The 19,957-nt window shown below is 41.4% G+C and overlaps 2 protein-coding genes across 3 annotated transcripts; both read right to left on the bottom strand.

Moving 5' to 3' along the window:
- Positions 1-395: 395 nt before the first annotated feature.
- LOC108114149 (proline-rich receptor-like protein kinase PERK1) lies at positions 396-12,433 on the bottom strand. Its single transcript, XM_017224941.2, has 5 exons — positions 12,250-12,433; positions 10,313-10,365; positions 1,731-1,936; positions 1,205-1,499; positions 396-912 (listed from the first exon to the last, which is right to left on the bottom strand). The coding sequence occupies exons 2-5, from the start codon at positions 10,313-10,315 to the stop codon at positions 514-516; spliced, it is 903 nt and encodes a 300-aa protein (XP_017080430.1). The 5' UTR covers positions 10,316-10,365; positions 12,250-12,433; the 3' UTR covers positions 396-513.
- Positions 12,434-16,123: 3,690 nt separating this feature from the next.
- On the bottom strand, positions 16,124-19,763 carry LOC108114181 (putative mediator of RNA polymerase II transcription subunit 12). 2 transcript variants are annotated; one of them, XM_017225000.1, is made up of 5 exons: positions 19,550-19,763; positions 19,311-19,445; positions 17,400-17,842; positions 17,189-17,336; positions 16,124-16,711 (listed from the first exon to the last, which is right to left on the bottom strand). In XM_017225000.1, the coding sequence occupies exons 1-5, from the start codon at positions 19,665-19,667 to the stop codon at positions 16,308-16,310; spliced, it is 1,248 nt and encodes a 415-aa protein (XP_017080489.1). In that variant the 5' UTR covers positions 19,668-19,763; the 3' UTR covers positions 16,124-16,307. The 2 variants fall into 2 exon arrangements, with proteins under 2 accessions (XP_017080489.1, XP_017080481.1); XM_017224992.2 differs by lacking the exons at positions 16,124-16,711; positions 17,189-17,336; positions 17,400-17,842 and adding exons at positions 17,865-18,433; positions 18,495-19,085.
- Between the last annotated feature and the right edge of the window lie 194 nt (positions 19,764-19,957).

Below are 19,957 nucleotides of genomic sequence, written 5' to 3'. Positions count from 1 at the left end.
AGATAGCATTTATGAGGAAGGAGTTAATATATGTTTCTTAAGAGATGTATATTTACTTACTTTAGAAATTCTTCAACCTTACCTGTTTTTTTATTCATTTTTAAGTGATTTGCCAATTGCCAATTTAGTTAAAAATTCAATACAATTATGTTTTATGATGCCCATCTCAAGTCCATGTTATGACCCTTTTTCGATTATATCAGCCTCTATTGTTCTTTTACCCCGACCAGTAATTACTTTTTAGGCTTCTTTATAGCTGCCACACATGCCCATTTAAAGTTCGTTGCCTAAGTCTTTTGTTTTTCTGCGTAAATCTGTTCCTTAATTACAACTACCATGTTTACCACACATGCCCATCTGAAGTTCGTTGGCCAAGTTCCTTAATTTCGATTAGGTTTTATTATGGGATGTTTAATTTTATTAATAGTTATTTACAACATTGTGGGCAAGTCTTAAAGTTAATGTTCGCTTTAATGTTTTCTTGTTTTGCTGGCGGCTGTCGCGCCCCCCCGCTCAACTGGTCTGCAACAACGAGTTTTGCTCCTGCTGCAGGTTCTTCATAGCCATCTTCTCCTGCTCCATGCGCAGCTGGAAGAGCTTCTTCTGCTTGCTGTGTTTCTTCAGATGGGCGCTCTTCTCGTGCGCCAGCTTGTAATTGGCAATTGTTGTGGGCTGCTGCGTGCTCGTAGATGTTGTCGACGATGTTGTGGCAGTGGTGGTGCTGTCCGCGGATGGAGGTGGAGGTGGAGGTGGTACTGGTGTTGTCGTGGTGATGCTGGTTGTTGAGGTGCTGGAAGTGGTGCTTGTCGTGGAGGAACTGAGAGCCTGAGACTGAGCCTGTTCCTCGTCCAACCGCTTCTCGAGCTCCGCCTGCCATTCCAAGGCCTTCTCCTCCACCGGCAACTGCTGCAACTGCAACGAGATGATGCATGCGATTATGACATGGACATGGATGTGAATGTGGATGTGGTTGTGGTTGGAGCAAGATGATTGTGAAAGGAAGAGTGAGCGGAATGTTTGCGATGCGGGGTTTCTTTTGATCTGGCTGAAAGGCATTTGCAATCTACAGTGTCAAAAGCGGGGGTAGTGTCTGAGGTCTGGCTTTAATCTCTTTTACAATTTATATATAGGTAGTTCTAAATGCATATCAGGTATCGGCGGTTCAGTAGCGCAGATAACGCTTGCGACTCTCGTATTGCCTTACATAGTTCCAGGGGTACGCGTACTTGGCCTTCTCGTAGGCCTTGTACTTCTTGGTCTTTGCGTTGTATTTGCCCTGCAGCTTGTCGGGCATCGCGATCGCCGTATACTTGATGCCCACTCCGGGCACATACTGGGCAGCCAGTCCGGGAACGGAGGTCACTCCGCCGCTGTAAGAACTGGAGACCAGCTGGCCGTAGTTGTTGCCCTTAGGTGGCTGGTTGTTGTAGTTGGGCGGGGCATAGGGTCCGGCGGGAATCGCCCAGGTCCTTGGTCGCGATGGAGGTGGCAGGACGTAGCTGTCGGGGGATATATAAAGTTGGTTTAAATTAGTAAAACAAAGTCGAATGCAATTCGAATCAGGAAAATTGGCAAAGGCAAATCAATATTTTCTGTACATCTACAGCTGAAAACGAAAACTAGCAAATACCAGATTTTCAATTTATTTCGTAAAAATTATTTATATAAATAGCCTGACCCTTGAAGCTAGTTTTTCTGGTTGTCGAACATCGAAACCCGTTTGCACTTACACATAGGGATTGGGGTTGGGTATGTCATTGGTCTGGTCCTCCCAGACGGGCGCTGGATCCCGGTATGGCTTCCTCGGCGGTTGCGGTGTGGTGCGCGGCGGAGGTGGTTGTATCGGTCCTGTGTTGGTGCCCCAGTCCACCCGGATGGCCTGTGCCTGGAGGCTGAAACTGGCGACTGTGGCGACTAGCAGCAGGCAAGGAGTGAGCTGGAAAACGAGTTTCGGATGAGAGTGAATCCTCGCAAGAAAGTGCTTTGCATTGTGCTGTGTTTGGCAAATTGTTACACGATTCTAAAGGCTGATATCGACCGCCCCCGATTCGAGATCGAGATTAGGCGATACGATATACGAGATTCAAAAACAAATGTCATAAAACCCGCTTCGCCTTATCATCCACGCAACCTCGACTCGATGATCAATTAAAATCGCTTTATTTAGTCGCCTGGCAAATTGGACACAGACACAGCAAAATCAATTGCAATTTCGATTTCAGCTTCAGTTTCAGGCGAACAAACACATCGCACTTGAACTCGATTTGAGTGTGTATAACTCGAATGTAATAACAATAATTACGTACAAAACAGAAACACCACATCTCTTGTTAATAAAACAATGTCAAGTGTTAAATGGCTGCAGCTGCTTGAGTTTTTGTGCTTTTTTTGTGAGTAAAAAAGAGCTTAAATATTCAAAGAAATTATTTATTTTATTGTTCGTTTACTGCCTTGCACTTTGCTCAGATGTTTGGCCTATGAATCGCAATGGCCCATAAATATTTATGACGACTGTTTGTTGGGTTAATTGAATTACCCGCGCAAATAAAAGATTTATTGTTGATTAATTACATTCGGTTCAAGTTTTTATACAATCCCTGTCGATTGACACTTTTAATGCGATTCTCAAATCGATTACAATGGCTAACACAGCAGAATGTGGCATTATTTATGGCTGGTTCTGTTTTCCTCCCGATATTCGCACTGATTGCCCGTTGTGTCGAGTGTTTGCTTAACTAATGAGCCTCGAGGAAGTGTGTGGCTTAGTGGCTAAGACCACCGCAAAACGCACCCAATCGGCCAGCAATAAATATATAGTAATATGCGGCTAAACCTTTGCGGCTTAATATGGCCATTAGTTACGTCACGGCATAGAGTTATGGCCCGGCTGGGAGGATAGGCATCTGGCTACAAATTTGTCAGCACAGTAAATGCCAAAAAAGGTATCGATAACGCTGATGTATGGATACCATCTGTTGGCCAGACTTAGGACAACTTGCGGTTTATTTCAATTGGCCAATTCGAGGGGCTGGGATTCTTTTTTTCGGCGACTACAAATCGATCTATTTCGCTTGCCATTTTTCTCATGATTGACAATACAATTGATTGGCTAATTCTATGAAATGGTGCACTGAAAAATTAGAAACTCTTTTACAGAAATTAAGATAATGTTTTAATATTTTACTATCCACGTCATCAGTATTTGACACAATCGTATTGAGCAATTCTCTTCGATTTCATTGGTCCATAAATTAAATGTTTGACAACAGCATAACCCCAATGTGGGATCGTGAGGTGGCTAATACCAGCAATTATGTACGACACTTGCCCCGAAGAGGCAGCGGTTAAACTGTCAGCGGGCTCGGCTATCCCCCATTTTGGCTAATTGATTGACAATTTTGCATTGACAAGCATTTATTTGCTATGCACAATGCATATTGGCATAGAGCCGGCGGTTGCAGCAATACCTGTTCGGGCGATCGACTCCGTCATCGCTTTTGTGCAATCATAAAAACACGCTAAAATCAAGGCCGGCATTAACGATCGATGCCTAGTACATGCCAAGTGAGTGAGTGAGTGACGGCTATCCTATCCTAAATCCATGGCGGAGGTTGTCATAAAAATAAGGTGAAGCCGAAACGAGTCCAGAAAACAGATGACAGCCACGCTGCTTATATAAGCAAAGATTGCTGACTATTTAATGGTGACTTTTAATTGATGGAACTTAAATGTTTGAACTCATTAAAAAAGTGAAGATGTTTGATATTAAACTTGATCTATGGTTAAGTACAAGTTTAGGACATAATAATAGGCGCCTAACCCATGGGATACCCCTGATTAAAAGACTATTAATCTTCATAAAAGCCATGGCTCGCGACATTTACGTCGTATTTTGATCATTTTTTTCGGTGTGTAGTCCAAAGTGGTATTCAAAAGCATAAGTTCGAGACAGAAATCAAAGCGGCGCGGACAACTATTCGAATTCAGCGAGATCTCAACACGTTTTGCTCCGTTTTGAAAACCTTTTAATGGCTCCAGTTTGACAAGACCTGTTATTAGGCGGCATGAGAAGCCATAAACTCGGATTTGTGTAACAATGGTCGCCCTGCTGGCTGTGTCACTTCCGACAGACAAAATAGTGTTGACCCTGAACTTGACTAGATCGCAGATGGAGAGCTGCGAGACCTGGGATTTTGGTTTTGCTTTTCTCGTTGTTTATTCTTGGCCACTTAATGGCTTCAGAACTGCGAAGTTGAACGGTTGAACGAACCTACGTAATGGGGACTCTCCTTTGGGTCGTAATTCCGAATACCAGGCACTCCTCAGCGACCAAAACGATCTTGATCGCGATCTGGTAATGGTAATCGTAACCGTAATGGTAATGAGCAGCAGCCCGCCGCGGGCGTACCGAAATTCTGCTCACTAATTAAAAACAATCAATAAAGACTAAGTAAACGCCGCACCACACGGTCGGCATTACACCGCATTATCATTAACTTTGATTAACGCAGTTTAGACCGAAAATAATCATTTATTATCAAGCTGACTAAGCTGCAGTTATGCTTTGTTCCAATCTCAAATTAAGTGCTTAGACAAAATATGTTTGCGAAATTTTGTGCAGCCAAAAAACTGAAACTGAAAAAAGCAAAACAACCAGCTCGTGCTTGTGTTTTTTTGGGTCAAGCTTAGATTTAATTTAATGTGGCTAAAATAAAAGAAAAGCCTCCTTAGCCAGCTGACTGTGGCTTAGTGTGGATTATGGTTAGCTGATTTTGGCCTGCTGAAGTGGTGGTCTGGTGGTGTGCCGACTGGATAAATCGCCCGAGATCTTATAGTCTCTTATAGTTATTGTAAATCTCCTTTATTACACAACATTATCGAAAAGGCGAAACAAAGTTTAACGCCTGCATTCGGCTCGTTCGAATTGTAATTCGATAATAAGTGTGCCATAATCATTTTTTAAACGCCTTAATTGAAATAATTTATATTGGCTTATGGGGGTACCCCTCATAAGTAGTTAGATATGCCATGTCTGCTTTTTTTTTTCGAGTATTTTTGTGGTTCGTGCGGGCAGAAAAACTGCAGTTTAATTATGAATATGGGCCATATACATCGGCTAGTTACAATTTGTGAATTGCACTTTTTGCAATGCGGGCAAAAGGCGAAAGCCCCAAGGCGATAATGATGAATGGTTTTCCCTTAACTGTGAAATCGTGCCAGGAGTGGGTGCTAAAAGTAAGTCAATGATATCAACATCTATTCACAATTACCGAAATCTCATTGTGGAAAGCAAAGGAGAGATGCAAAAACACAGATCATTCATCAGTCAGAGTGATCAATCAACACACTCATAAGGTGATAGGTGCTAGGTAATGAACTGACTTCCAAAGAAAGAAATCAAGAGGGGATTACTCCAGTTATGGCGTTGCTATTGAATCCCACAATCAATTATGCTCTCTGGCCTTATTGGAATAGCTTTTGAAAAGGTCATGAGAAGATAATCAAGCGATCACGATTGGAAATGGATGAGCGAAATCAGATGATAATTTATTACAAAACGATAATCACAAAGAGCTGATCGAAATAAAACGATTATCATAAAATTATGTAAAACGAAACAAACAAACTAAAAAGAAACACAATCAAAAATAACTAAATTTATGCAAAAGCCTATAATTAAGTGCTGAATTTTAATGATTTTTCAACTTTCAAGTTGTTCTTTGGAGGTGGTTTACCAAGCATAAACTTTGCATAGTCATATCCACTAAGTAACATCCGCATTAGGCTCTTCTTAATCTGAACAATAACTACTAGAAAACTAATCAAAGGGAGAGCTAGAAACCTTTTCTACCCCATTATTAAATTACTTGCTATTTAAGATCTTGATTATCCGCTTGATCTTTACAAAAGCTATTCTTCGAGGAGGATTTTCCAAGCATAAACTAAGCTTAGTCATAGCTAGCAAGTAACATCCGCTTAAGTAAGTAAGCAACTATCTCCGACAAGCTGGAAATGCCAGAATGCAGATCGGCCTTAGTGCTTTATCAATCGAAACGTGGTGGGTGTTATCTGCCCAACGTTAGCGTGAAAATATCATCCATAAATCTGGATGCCAGATATCGCGCCGTAGGTGATCATTAAATTTACATCTTAATGGCTTCTGGTGCAGAACGAGAGAAGGCATCCGGCAGATCACTGAACTGGGGCCAAGCACAGTGGCCAAGTGGCCGACTGCTGACCTTCACTACAAGTCGAGAATCATAAATAAAGGGTTTAAGAATGACTTCATCTGCCCGATGTTGAACAGCCGAAGCGTGTCACGTAATTAGCTTATTTTTTTTTACAACGCGCTCTTATTTGCATATAAAGCGCTGGCCTAGCCTCCGATTCAGGTTCCGAATGAGATTCAGTTTCAGTTTTAGTTTTAAAGTAAAGTCGAGTTCTTGTTCTGTCAGGCACATATCCATCTTCATCAGACTTGAGGAGAGGTTCAAGGCCCGGCGAATTGTCGCTCGTTCAATGCAATGGCAGCCGCTAACCATCCATCAATTAAGCAAACTAACCTTGATAAATCGCAGAACAAACACCAGCCCCCTGGAACAGCCCCACAACACCCCCAAAAGGCCCGAAAAGGGGCTAGCGTTAAATTTGAACATGGCTCTTTGACGCCAAATCATTATTTCGTGGCTGTAGTTTCGTTTTATTTTTTGGCATCGCTCGTTTGTCACAGACCCGCAAACTCGTTTCCATTTTATGTTTCTGCCAGCTTATGAGCATTTGTTCGAGTTATTTTGTCTTGCTGCCATTAGACTCGGTTTTCAGTGCATTGCTACACAGTGTTTGGCATGTACCTGGGTGTGCAAAAGCAAAATAGAGGTGAAGTACCGAAAACAATATTCGATTCAAGCTTCCTCATCAGTCTGCCGTCTGCACAGCGAGAAATAAATGCTTGAAATCGATTGAGTTTGCCTGTGTATATAGTTTTAGGATCCATGACTACCTTAAATACCTAAACATTTTTTAATCTAACAAATGTTAGTTAAAAAAGTTCATACATAGTAGCTCGCTAATTGTTTCCTGTGTGCATTTCAACCGATATTTCGACATAACCTTGTGCCGGGAGATCGGCTCAGCAGCCTCTTCGATCTGTCGGTTCGGTGGCAGATGTGTCTTGAGTTATGATGGGTGATTGGCAGCGATTTGTCTTGGATTTGGTGAAGGTGCTTGGCTGACGCATTATCGATTGCCTTTGAGGGGGCAGCCTCAAAGTGTTTCTAGAGTTTCGAAATTTAGAATGTCTAGTATCGCCTTACAAACTGAAGAGTTTAAGTGATTTGTATATTTTTTAAGTGGTACAAAAGAGCGCTTAGATATAGACACTTTTGAAGTTGGCATGGCCCAAAAGAATAGCCGCAAAGCTTTCTCTCCCCTTTGAATATTGAGTTTCTCATGGCAAAGACAAATACTTCTCATTAATGAAATCTCTGCATTTGCATACTTTCCCAGGCCAGAAAAGAAGTATGATTATGCACTTTGATTAATTGCCACACTGTTCCCATGCTATTTCAGAGGGGTTCAGCCCAAGTCAAGTCCATATCCATAACAAAAGAATAATAAACAATAATCGATGGCCGAAAAAAAAAATGATTTGCAAATCGAATACCAAATTTATAAGCAAGCCCGACGTGGGAGTCAATCAGTCGCGCAAACAAAAAGTGGCCAGAAAAAAGTAATCAGAGAATATTAATAAATAAGTAGACATCATGTTGATTTCAATTACGCTGCCAAATGCGCATTTTGAACCTGCTCAATGGGGTTAACGAAATTTCAGATCTTTCTTGTTCTTCTCTACATTTAAAAGGCGTCTATTGTGAAGATCATGATGTGTACTCGTAGGTGGATTCTGCGATTCTATTTACACAACTGGCATTGTTCGCCATCGGAATTGTTCCCAGACAGACTGACGGAGCACAGCAAACTTGACCTTTTTGCGTACTGAGATGCTGAATTTCTGCTGATTTCACTCGCTCGGACATAACATGCAAGGGGCGTGGCCGACTTTTAATTAACACGAAAAATTGGCAAATTAAATTCTCGTACTTTGCTCGCAAATAAACTCGATAAATGACTCGAGAAGCGGTTACAGAAGCCGGGGCAGCATCTCGATAGTTGCGCAATATATTAGATATTCAGATAAACTCGGCCTTTGAACTGGACTCGAAGTTTTTCAAGGAGATATCCAAACAGTTTTTCATATGTTCGAGAAGTTCAAGAAGTTGTATATTTAGTAACTTGTTTTTCAGGATATTTCAAAAAATTTTTGGTATCTGTAAGCTAATTAAAGTTTCTAGTCACCACTATTTATATTTTTCCCAACACTTGTGTAGTCTTTTGTAATTTCAAATCAATCTAAAGAATGTTAAAGTTCGCCCGACTCCAAGTGTAACCAATTTGGACAAAGGTATCAGTGGGAGATCTCCCCAAAAGTTTCAGCAAAGTCATTCATTCTGGACATTCCAAAGGAGCTGCCAGATTTTGTGGGCTGGAGATCGACATCGCCATAAATATGTCCCAGGGTGTGCTGGAGGGCAAAACATTTTGTTGGAATTGGAGATTTCTGGTTTCCAGCTGGCCAGTTGATTGACTCCATCTCGATAGCAGAGGCTCATTGAATTTCTGGCATTTTGGGCGTTTGAGTTTCGCAAAGTAAAAATGGAAAAATGGAAAAATACGTAAAGACCGAAAAAACCTTCGAGACGTAATAACTTGCATTTTGAGTAGGGCACTTAATGCGTCTCGATTTTCAGTATTCACTATTGAGTTTGGTTGTTGTTTTAGTGGCTCAACTAACCCGGGCGCTAATCATAAATCTCAACGCAACTGCAAGTCAACACGCCTAATCAACGGTTACGGACCCAAAAGTTAATGCCTGTCAGGCAGTTAAGTGTCTTGAACTTTTAGCCAGGAATGTTGTGAAAATGGGAAAAATAAATAAATCGAAACGAATCGAATCAAATCAATTCCAGCCCAAACAATGGGCCAACGCTGGCCCAGTGGTCAAGACAATGGATTTGGCCAGGTCAATGTGCTACCGTTAGCGTTGAAAATGATTTCGGAGCGTGGCCAAAGTTGCATTTGATTGTTTTGTAAACAAACCGAAAACGGCCGTTAATTTGTATAATTTGAGCTTTGTTTGGTTTCTGCATAAAATCAACATTAAGTCATGAATGTAATTCAGGCGGGCTGTATGATTTGTCAATCGCATAACCCATAATTTGAATTATAATGCTAAATGGTGGCTGATAAATCGTAGGAAATATTTTTTCTATTTTTCAATTTGAAACCCAAGATCGGACAACATTAGTGTTAGCTTCTCCATTTCGTTTAAGGAAGTCATTTAAATTAACAAATTGCATTTTAATATGATTATGCTTTTGGCTGCGGGCTCTTTGTCTGTGGCAAATCGCCAAAAACAGAATTATAAAAATAATCGAACACGTTAATTACCTAAATGATGTTGCACAAATATTGTTTTTGCCTTGCGTATTTTGACAATTAATGACGCTGATTTCGCTCAGACCAGCGGACGGTTTTCATTTCCGGTGAGACATCGGCTCAGCAGCAGCTAAATAACCGAACAAATAAGACTCGGAAAACAAACTTGCCACAGAACAATGCGTATGGAATAAATAAGAATCGACAACCACATTCGCAGGCCCACTTCTGGGTCAATGCCTTTGTCAAATGCACTTTCTGTGCACAGAAAGAGTGGTTTGCCCTCGGCGGTGCAGTTGAGATTATGGGAAGACATCTTATTACATTGTTTTGTTTTCTATATAACATAATGTGACATCACAAGAGTTGTGACTGAAAAAGTCATGTAAATTTATAACTTAAAGGGAAAATAACCAACTAGCTGAGAACTTATATCAATATTTTGACAGCTTCTTAAAGGAAGGTTTGAAACTGAAATTCTTTGAGAAAGCTGAGGAATTTGTATATCTAATTAATATATATTTATATTTGCCATCTTATAAGGCAAGGTCCAATGACACGAATGCCTGGGTTTGCTCATGCGTTGATGCGAAATTTATGCAGTTGCCAAGAGTGTGTGTCAATTTCGTTGGATGAGCGTGCTGGCGATTTAATTAATCCAAAAATTATGTGAGAGCAAACACAGAATCGAGGAACGCATAAATACGTGCATTGATTACCCAAAAACACGAGTCAATCTACACGTGTTTGAACTCAATTACGGCACGGAAATCTTTTTCAAAATTACAATAAATAATAATAATTATTAAGTACTTACCATTTTGTGATTCGATTTGGTCAAATGAAACCCGAAACTTCTAAGTCGTTTAACTGCAAAAATATTAGTTGAATTATTGAAAGGAAGGTTTTGATTTTTACTACAATCACTTCGTTGCACTTGAAGTTTGCATAACCATTTTAGCACAGAAAGTTGTTTGGCTGTCCTCTACACTCAGATTTGTTTTTAATTTGTTTTAGCAACTGCCGAGCTGGTCACCTGGTAACCTGGTCAGCCTTAATCAGCACCACTCGACCTGTCCTATATATATATGTAATAGTCATAAGTCGGGTACAGCCGATCATCAGATCTGGTAATTGTAGACGAGTCTGGCATATCGAATGACGTGTGGGACAATATCAAATCAGATTTAAGGTAAATATCAAGTGGATTGGAGCCCGGTCATTATGCAATCCCCTTACTTAGTTGGACCCTAGTGAATGGTTACTTTTGGCGGTGATTGTGTCCGCGATGACGATGACTCTGTCAGTTTGGCGTCTTTTGGCGTCTCAATTGCCAGTGTCCATGGCAGCATTTGGCTTTCTGACGGAGATCGAGATCGAGATTCGTTCCACACATGGCCAACCTGATAAGAGGGTATATTTGGTCGACTCTGCGAGGGGGTGTACTGCACGATCTGTCGCGCATGCGTAAACATTGGAGCCAATTTAAATGACCATTTACCATTTTCTTGAAAATCTAAGGTACGGTTAATTTTCAATTGCCTTTGGCGTGGTGGCTTGGCGGCTGGCGGGTTGCCTTTTGGTCTTTTTGGCTACACAGTGTCGCAAAGTGGAGCCAAATGCGAGCCACATGCCACGCATTTTAAGTGCCGTCTAAGTCCCAGCTATTTGCCATCGTAAATATCCGAGGAAGAAGGCGTGCCAGTATGTACTGTCCGGCCAAAAGCAGCCGGCCCATGTCATGGCTAACAGTCGGAACGTGACTATGTTTAGACGGACTCTGTGGCATAAGATTTTTTAGGCGTCAAAACTGGAGGCTCTGGAGGTCACCAGCTAGCTAGTAGAATCTCTAGCAAACCCGTTTCCAGCTGTAATAAGCCCGCAGATCAGGTGACCTTAAGTGTTGCTCTGCGGCCAATTTAAGGAACCATGATATGTGCATAAATTAAGCATTTAACTTTTATAGAGCCGACAAACTGGTAGAAGTAGAAGATGCTACGTCTGGTCTTGACAAATGCAAAACCAATTTGTGCAAATTAACAAGGTTTTATAATCATTGGCAACACCCAACCTCAAGTACCCACAATTATCCGCAGCGCTGAGAAAACATTTCCGGCACATTAAACAGAAAAAGCTGTACGGAGATAAAGCAAAACTAAATGCGAATTGTTGGCTGCTCATGATAATAATAATAATAATATGCGGCCTGTTCAAAAACTCATTTTCAAGTTGTTGCATTTAAAGAGGCCAAAAGCGTTTTTTAAGATTTTCCCTTCCCTTCACAGTATTATGTTATTTCATTTTATTTCGCTGGGGAGAAAAGTCATGGGCGAGGTTTAATTTATGGCAGGTCGGGAAACAGATTTTTCTCTAGATTGGTTATGCATATTTTTTTCGGTTGCTTTGACAAATGCCTTAAAGTGTTTTGTGCGTGCAAAACGGCGAAACGCCTTCAATTTTATTTATCTTCTGTGGAATTGATTTATTTATTTGCATAAATTCAACACGCCTGCGACAGCAGCTGCGCAGCCTGCAGGCTATAAATTGTCTGCATAGCAGCACGCAAGTTCGTTGCCTCAGTCTTTTGTTTCTTTTGTTCCTCTTGCTGACTTTAAGGCTCCTTTTATTTTTCCGTTTCTTATTCTGTTTCTGTTTATATTATTTTTTTATTTCTTTCTTGCACTTAACGAGAACTTCACAACGCGGCTTATATTTTTACACGTTTGCCTCATCAAATGACACGACGACACATACTTTGCTGCTGGCGGCTGATGTCTGGAGGATATATACTATATGTCTTATATATATCTGCTGGCGTAGGGATCTCGATATCGAACCGCTGTTTTTGCGCTAAAGCGTGACAAAACTCATTGAAGACACGGGCCACACTGAAAGCAGCGAATGTGGTAGCATCAGCACAAAGTCTCCGTCTCCCGATTTGTCGGCCTCTGTTGGTCATCAGCTGGTTTGCGAATCAGCCAGACGGCTTCAAGCCAGGCCCGAACCCCAAAACCCGAGCCCGAGCACCAACTCGGCTGTTTTTCGCTTTGTTTTCTATTTTTCAGCGCTGTTTTTCTTGCTTTTTACCAGCCAGTTTTCATATGTGGCCCATGCCCAACCAGCAACATGTTGCTAGGGCCGTTTCCGGCATTGGATTCTTGAAAACATGTTGCCAACATTTGGGTAAACATGTTGCTGCTTAAATCAAGAATAAACACTGTCTTTATTAGTATGAGCATTAAACTTGTAATTACTGAAAGAGTATAAAATAATACATTTCGGTAATAAGTATTTTATTTGACTAAGCAAAGTTGTTGTTGTTATGTTGGCTTGCATAACTTAATATTCAGACACATGTATAATAAATTAAGCCAATCAATTTTATATTATTTCCGATTTTCATTTTAATTACCCAACACTTTGTTTATGTGCTTGCCATGCAACTGAAAAATACTTTGATGTTTATAATTCATTGTTAATTTATTATCGATTTGTTTAACTTAGAAATATTTTGATAAATTAAGGAATGCTAATGTCATACTGCTTTCAAATGCGTTTGATATGTTCACTTATTGCCATTAAAGTAATTTAAATTCAATGAATAAATACAATAAATGTATTTTTGTAAATACTTTGAAAATAAATTAGCATTGATTACAGATGCTTTTATGTTCGTTGAGCTCGTAAAGATCATTTGTAAATATTAACAGTCAGACTGGGATCTTTCTTTCTGTCTACATAATTGATTAAATAAACTTCTTGATTGACTTTATTCTGAACAGACTTTCAATAGTAGACATCCACTAGGCCTACGTGGGTGTGAGGCATCCCTGACCTCCTTCAACAAATCACTCAGTGATAACACACACACACAAATATGTACATACATACTCGAGCCACACTGAACCACAATTATGGCACTACGGAGAGCGATTACGTGAGTGACATTGAAATCGGATATAGTCTGAGACGGCTGAGTCTTTACGCATGAGCTGAAGGCTGACGTATTTTAATTTCTTTCATTAAACACTTCAACAGCCCCCACAACGATTGAAGTGCTTGTCCCCATCAATTTGATTGGATGTCAACCGAGTTTGATTTTATTGGCTGGCCAAGTTAATGAGCCAACACTCGTTATATTTATCGGTCGCCTTATGTCGATGCAAAATTCTCGTGTTTTTGCAGTTATTTAATTTGTTTTTATGGGTTCACAATGTAGCGCTTAATGGAAGATCGGTTTCCTCATTAAGACATAAAATTATGCTAAGTGATTCTGCGGGATTTCGGCTTCGCCTTTTGCGGCGCGATAGTTCAGGTCAATTAAATTGTAAATGCAATTAAAAAGCCATATCAATCAGTTCGCCTATCGATTAGCATACACAAGTTTTTCCAATTATGTGTGTGTCTGTGTGTTTAACTTCGAATAGTAAATCAACAGAAATGTCTGTTAAGATCACTTCGGTCTGACAAGTTGCCTTTGGTAAGATATGGCTAAGGTATACAGTAAGAAAATAACTTTAGGATTCCAATTAAAAAGATGCATAAAAAATCTTTTGAATGAATATTAAGTTATGTTAATGTGGATTTTAAGCTATTTCAATAAGTATCGTTTTTAATACCTCCACTTTAATTATATTTATATAGAAAAATCTATCTTGAAAACTATAAATTTTTCCCTCTGCATGTCTTGGTGCTGTAAAGTGTGTGGTGCAGTGGGGCGGTGATGGTGGTTGGGCTATGGAACTGTCTTTGGTCTGCTCTGATCATTGCTGGGCAAAACAGGTCTTTCAAAAGATTATTATCGCTTTTATGGTGTTTTTATCGTTTTTACAGCATTTTTTATGTCTTTATGATTGATCTGATGAAGTTTTTAGTTTTTGTTCGCTATTTTTTTTTTTGGGACTAAACTGCTGCTGGTCTTTTACTAAGTGTTTGGTTTTTTTTGGTGAGAGTGTGGGAGAATTTTGCTAGGCAAACTAATCTGATGCGATAATTTTAATTTTGATAAATTACCATTGAAAGTGAGCGGCTAATATATGGTAATATGGGGGATTGGAGTGGATTAGACGGCGGAAACTGGGTTAGGAACCGAAACGTTATCGGCGGCCCAGCCCAACTCCACCCAGTTCTTAAGACACGGCTCATATTTCTGGTTTCTGGACTCGCAACTTCGAATTAATCTGTCAACGGCTATCGACGGCCGATCTGAGAACAGCTACCCGGTTACCCTGCGCCCCATATGCAGTTACAGATGAATTAAACATGAGCCGATCCGTGGCAGCCACCAAGTTTCGCATTGTTTTCCCCCACCTGTCATAATTCATACACGGGCACATCTAACGAATGCCACCTAGACGTCGGCCTACGAATTCTCGAATGCAAATGCTGAATGCTGAAATATTGATATTGAACGCCTGACTGACGCAGTAGATATTAAATGCACTGCGAAAAAAACATAGTTTATCTTTTAAAGACTATACTACTTATAGCGAACAAAATGATTGATAATCTTAGCGAACTTAATTAATACAGATTGACTATAACGCATATTAATATTTGTATAGTCTCTCCAGTTGACATCTAAAAAAGATCATATTTTTTCACATGTACCCATATGCCAGAACCCAGCTCCGATACGGGGGCAATCGGCCGCAAAAGTCACAGCCAATAACCCAACTCAATGCCTTTGGAACGGAGTGAATCGGTTGGAATGAGTGCGGGTTCATTTATCTTTATTAGGAATGGCAATTGGCGACGCTGCAGATAACAGACAAAAGGCGATGGGGGCCCACGGAGGGGAACCCCACGATTACGAGTCATTTGTAATATCTCTCAAGCTGATACGCTCATTTAAGTTAGTTATTTATGTAACACAATTCTGTTACCAATAAAACAAGGTTTCTAAATGGTCCCGCAGCACTTTGCATTTTGCACACAATTAAGTGCAATAATTTATGATAAATTGCCATTTAATCAGAAGAATAAAATGTACAAAAGCCAATGCCAGGCCAAACCCAAGTAATTTCTTTTTAATTAACAATATGCTAATCAATGGGGCTCCCTTTTCAGTTTCAGGTTCAGGTTCAAGAAACACTGGAACTAATTTGCAGATCGGCAAAAGAAGGAATTATTATCGGGATTTGCCAATAAAGAAATAATCCCAACGAAAGCTGTCAAGTATCGATTGAATGGCGGCATCAGGCATATCGGATATGATTGAACGAATAATTAATGGCCGGGGATTAGTGACAAGTACAAGCCACACACTGGATGCTGTACCGCCGCGGGCAGCGAATTAATCAGCATCGGTAGACGAAACTGTGGGTGTGGGTGTCTAGATGGAGATACGGAGGAATACAAATGGAGCTGGTTCTGAAAGGAGTTTGTCATAGTCACTCAAAACAACTCTATCCATCAAGGCCAAAAAGCTGTTGTTTTAAGTTTGAATTCGATATCCTTGCCATAACTGCGGGTTGAACAAATCCACGCACTTATTAATTCCATAACCTGTTCAGCATTAAGTTCATTGTGGCTATACCATATGCAAAACACCAGCTGGGGCAAACGAACTGCTTGGCCGGTGTATAAATATAATCTCGTGCATATTCCGACTAAAATTAGCGCTCCATTCAGAAAAAACACATGTTTAATATTCATATAAACATAACAATGACAAAAACTAAAAGAAAAATGCATTCCCATAACAGGAAAAACAGCGACACACATACGCACGGTTAACACGATAAAAACCATTAAAATATGACAAAGAAAGATCGGAAGTTTTACAACTAGGACAATGGCAATCCCCGGATCTACTCCTGCTGCACGACCGTCTCCTCCAGGTTACAGAAGACGTTGCGCATCTTGTCGAGATCAGGTGGCGCCGTATCGGGGTTCCTGATCCACATGATATAGGCCTGCTTATCGGTCCGTGTCAGAGGCTTAAAATTCCGAGGATTCTGGGCCTCCTCATCCTGCAGCTTGGAGTTGTAGCGCGCGTAAAGAAAGATGCGGTATCGCCAATTGTCGAAGGTCTGCTTCCACTCGGTCACGTGCTTAACAGCGCCCTGCGGCACTGCATTCAGCAGATTAGCTAGCTTCAACCAGTAGGGATCCAGCACGGGATCGTTGCGCCGATGGTCATTGATGAACTGGTGCTGCTGCAGGAAGTGCACATATAGCTCCTTCTGCCGCTTGGACATGCGCTCCTTGCGTTCTGCGGACGAGAAATCAATGGAGACCTAATTAACATCATTGTTTACAGAATCAGTAAAAATATTTAAGTGCATTATTCAAATGTATGGCCGAATTAATGCAAATATTATACAAATATCTGATAAAATTGGAATGCGCTAATGTGATATTCGTGGAGCCGAATTTAAAGACTTTTTTATTTATGGATTCTTTGATTTGAAACGTGAAATATGTTGTACTTTAATGGAAAACGCAAATTATTTTATTATTTTTATTAATTAATAAAAATAAATATATTTAAAAGTGTTTAATTCGATGGCAAATTAAAATAAAATATGTTCAAAAGTTATTTCAGAAATGTACTGTGTTATTACGGAAGTAAGAAAAACATTAAGCACATTTTGTAAAATTAATCATGGTATATCTTAGCACGCGACTATTCTTAAGTCATTAGCTTGCTAGCTTTATTGGTTGTATAAATTTTATGAGGGTCACTTACGTCGAATGTTGTTAGTTGTGGTCGTTCCCATGGCCATGTTGACTTGTTGCTGGATCTGCTGTTGTTGCTGTTGCTCTTGCTGTTGCTGGAGAAGAGCATAATGGTGTTGCTGCTGCTGCTGGATGATGTATTCTTGCTGGATGCGCTCCTAAAGAATAAAATCAGAAGTGACTTAAATCACGCGCAACAAATTGCAAGTGATGGAATATACCTCCTGTTGCTGTTGCAAATGCTGGTGGTGGGAAGTGGGCGGCGGTGGGAGCGGCAAGGCCGCAGGCAAAGGCAAAGGCGGTTGTGGAAGCTGCTGGGAGTGTGGCGAATCCGGCATCTCGTCCTGCGTGTCGTAATCCATCTTGGGCGAGCAGACCTCGTAAGCTGGCATGCCGAGTTCCGCCGAGGCGGCTCCACTACTGGCTTTGTCGATCCGGTACTTCATGTTCTCCTCATGTTCGTGCTCATGTTCGTGTTCATGCTCATGATCCTCGTCACCGCAAGGTGGCATGGTCATTAGCGGAGTGGGCGTTGCCTCCAGGACATTACTGGGCTGGCAAAGATTGGTGGGCTCCTCGGGCGTCGGCGAGTCGTTTAGCATTTTCTGGTCCCCACAGCGGCACTGCCGATTTAATACATAGTTGTCCAAAGCGACATCGTAAACTGAAATATATAAATACATAAACTAGTTAATGGGAGAGATCATTCTAAAAAACACATTATAGCTAGTCTTATCCAAGATCGAAAACACATATTTTTTCTCTTAAAATGTATTGTATTTCTTAGCACTAGTTAAAGTACACATTAACAGTTGTATCCTTTGCACTTTGATCCCGATTTAGTAGTCGTAATTATTTGTCGTCGTTGTCGTCTCGTCCAGCGGCGCAAACATATCCATTTTCTCGTAGTCCTGCGGCGCTATGTGCTTGTGGCTGGTCCACATGGCGTACGCCTTCTGGTCGGTAGCTGTCAGGGGCTTAAAGTTCTTCGGATCGCTTGTCTCAGACATGCTTAGCTTGGAGTTGTAGCGCGTATACATGAAGATGCGATACCTCCAGGCATCAAAAGTCTGCTTCCAGTCCTCCACGTTCTTTACGGCTCCTTGGGGTACGCTGTTAAGCATATGCGCCAATTTCGCCCACAAAGGTTCGGTGAGGCCATCGTGACGGCGGTGGTTCGATAGCATGCACGGGTTGTCCTCGAAGAACTTTACGTATAGCTCTTTTTGGTCCTTTGACATGCGTTCGCCGCGTTCTTAAAAAGAATATTTAGGGATTAAAAACGAATTTTCGACTGGCACAGGGGCTTCTCTCACTTCTAAAGCGACTCATTAGACCCGGCGTATAGGGCGACTGTTGGGAGGAATTCGGTGCATTCATCGGTGGCAAAGGGTGCGAATAGCTGGGAAAGATCTGCTGACCTGGCAACAACTGCTGCTGATGCTGTTGTTGTTGTGCTTGTTGATGGGCTTCCTGGCGTACCAGAAATCTTGAGGCCCGCTGCAGACGCTCAACTTCCGATTCGGACTCCGACTTGGGTATGATGTCCATGGGATCGATAGACTGGGTTAGCGATTCTGGTGTCCGTTCCGAGTAGGCCTGTCCCAGGCGGAGTTTGTGCGTATGATCCGTGGGTTCTGATCCCGAGTTATTGCCCTGCTGCTCCAGTGGCGAGTCCACAGCCTCTGCACTCATTCCCAGTGCTGGAGAGTTGGGCTGAGAGCCAGGCACGTATTCGTGGGCGTGGTGCGAGGCGCTCTCGTTTGAACGCTGTGGCAGTGGCACGTGATGCTGGTGGGGATGAGGGTGGTGCGCCTGGAGGTGCTGCTGTTGCTGCTGCTTCAGGACGGCCATGGAGCAGGAGGGCTCATAGGAGAGCAGCTCCTTTGCGTGACCATCGTCCAGGGCTGCAAGAGAAAGCATTTTACAATTTGGGATTTATTACAGATGGCAATCGCAGAGACTTACAAGCGAAGCGCACGCCGCGTCTACATAAACACAACGGATCTACAAATAAGCCCGGATTCTGGAAAACTCCGACTTCGGGATTTCCAGTTAACAGTCACTCACTCGAATGCTTAAACGCTAATTGAATCGCGACTTAGCCGTACCGTAACTTAAACGCTATTTACCTTGACTGATCTCTATAACGAAGTTGGTGAGGTCGTGCCTCTGGGCCAGATAGTGCAGCAGCAGCTCATCAGGGATGTTGAAGCCGATCTTCTTGTTCCGGAATTCAAAGTTATAAATTCCGAAGGCGGCCCGCACTGTGGAGACGGAATTAGTTATTTAATTTTAGATTCCCATGTTTTTTGATTCCATCGTTTTGGGCGCTCCTAGTTTGATGGCCCCCATCCATACCACTGCTTACCCACGTTCTTCAGGTCCCATATGTTTAGGTTGCGGTTTTCCTCGGGAACCCCGATCATTAACAGCTTCTTCGTGTCGCGAAACTGAAACGGAATTATAATCCCCGATCGCAGCACCATTTTCAATGCGCCAACACGCGATTTATAAAAATTTTCACAGATTTCTCCCGTCTGCTTTGTGCTTATAGTCCGTAATTGTTTTGGTCTGCATCCATTCTTGTTCGTAAACAGCGAACTAGTTCTGGGCTAGTACCTCTATGGTAACACTTTAGTATTTCCATGAACTAGAATAGAACTGGTTACTTTTATAACTACCAAGCGAATCATAATTATAACCTTTCATGATCTTTTCCCTAATTACATATTAAATATAATACGTAATAATTTACAAAGTGCCAAAATTTAAAAAT

The sequence above is a fragment of the Drosophila eugracilis genome, unplaced genomic scaffold (assembly GCF_018153835.1).
Source record: "Drosophila eugracilis isolate 14026-0451.02 unplaced genomic scaffold, ASM1815383v1 contig_2088, whole genome shotgun sequence".
Lineage (NCBI taxonomy): Eukaryota > Metazoa > Arthropoda > Insecta > Diptera > Drosophilidae > Drosophila > Drosophila eugracilis.
This window is presented reverse-complemented; position numbering and strand designations above follow the sequence as displayed.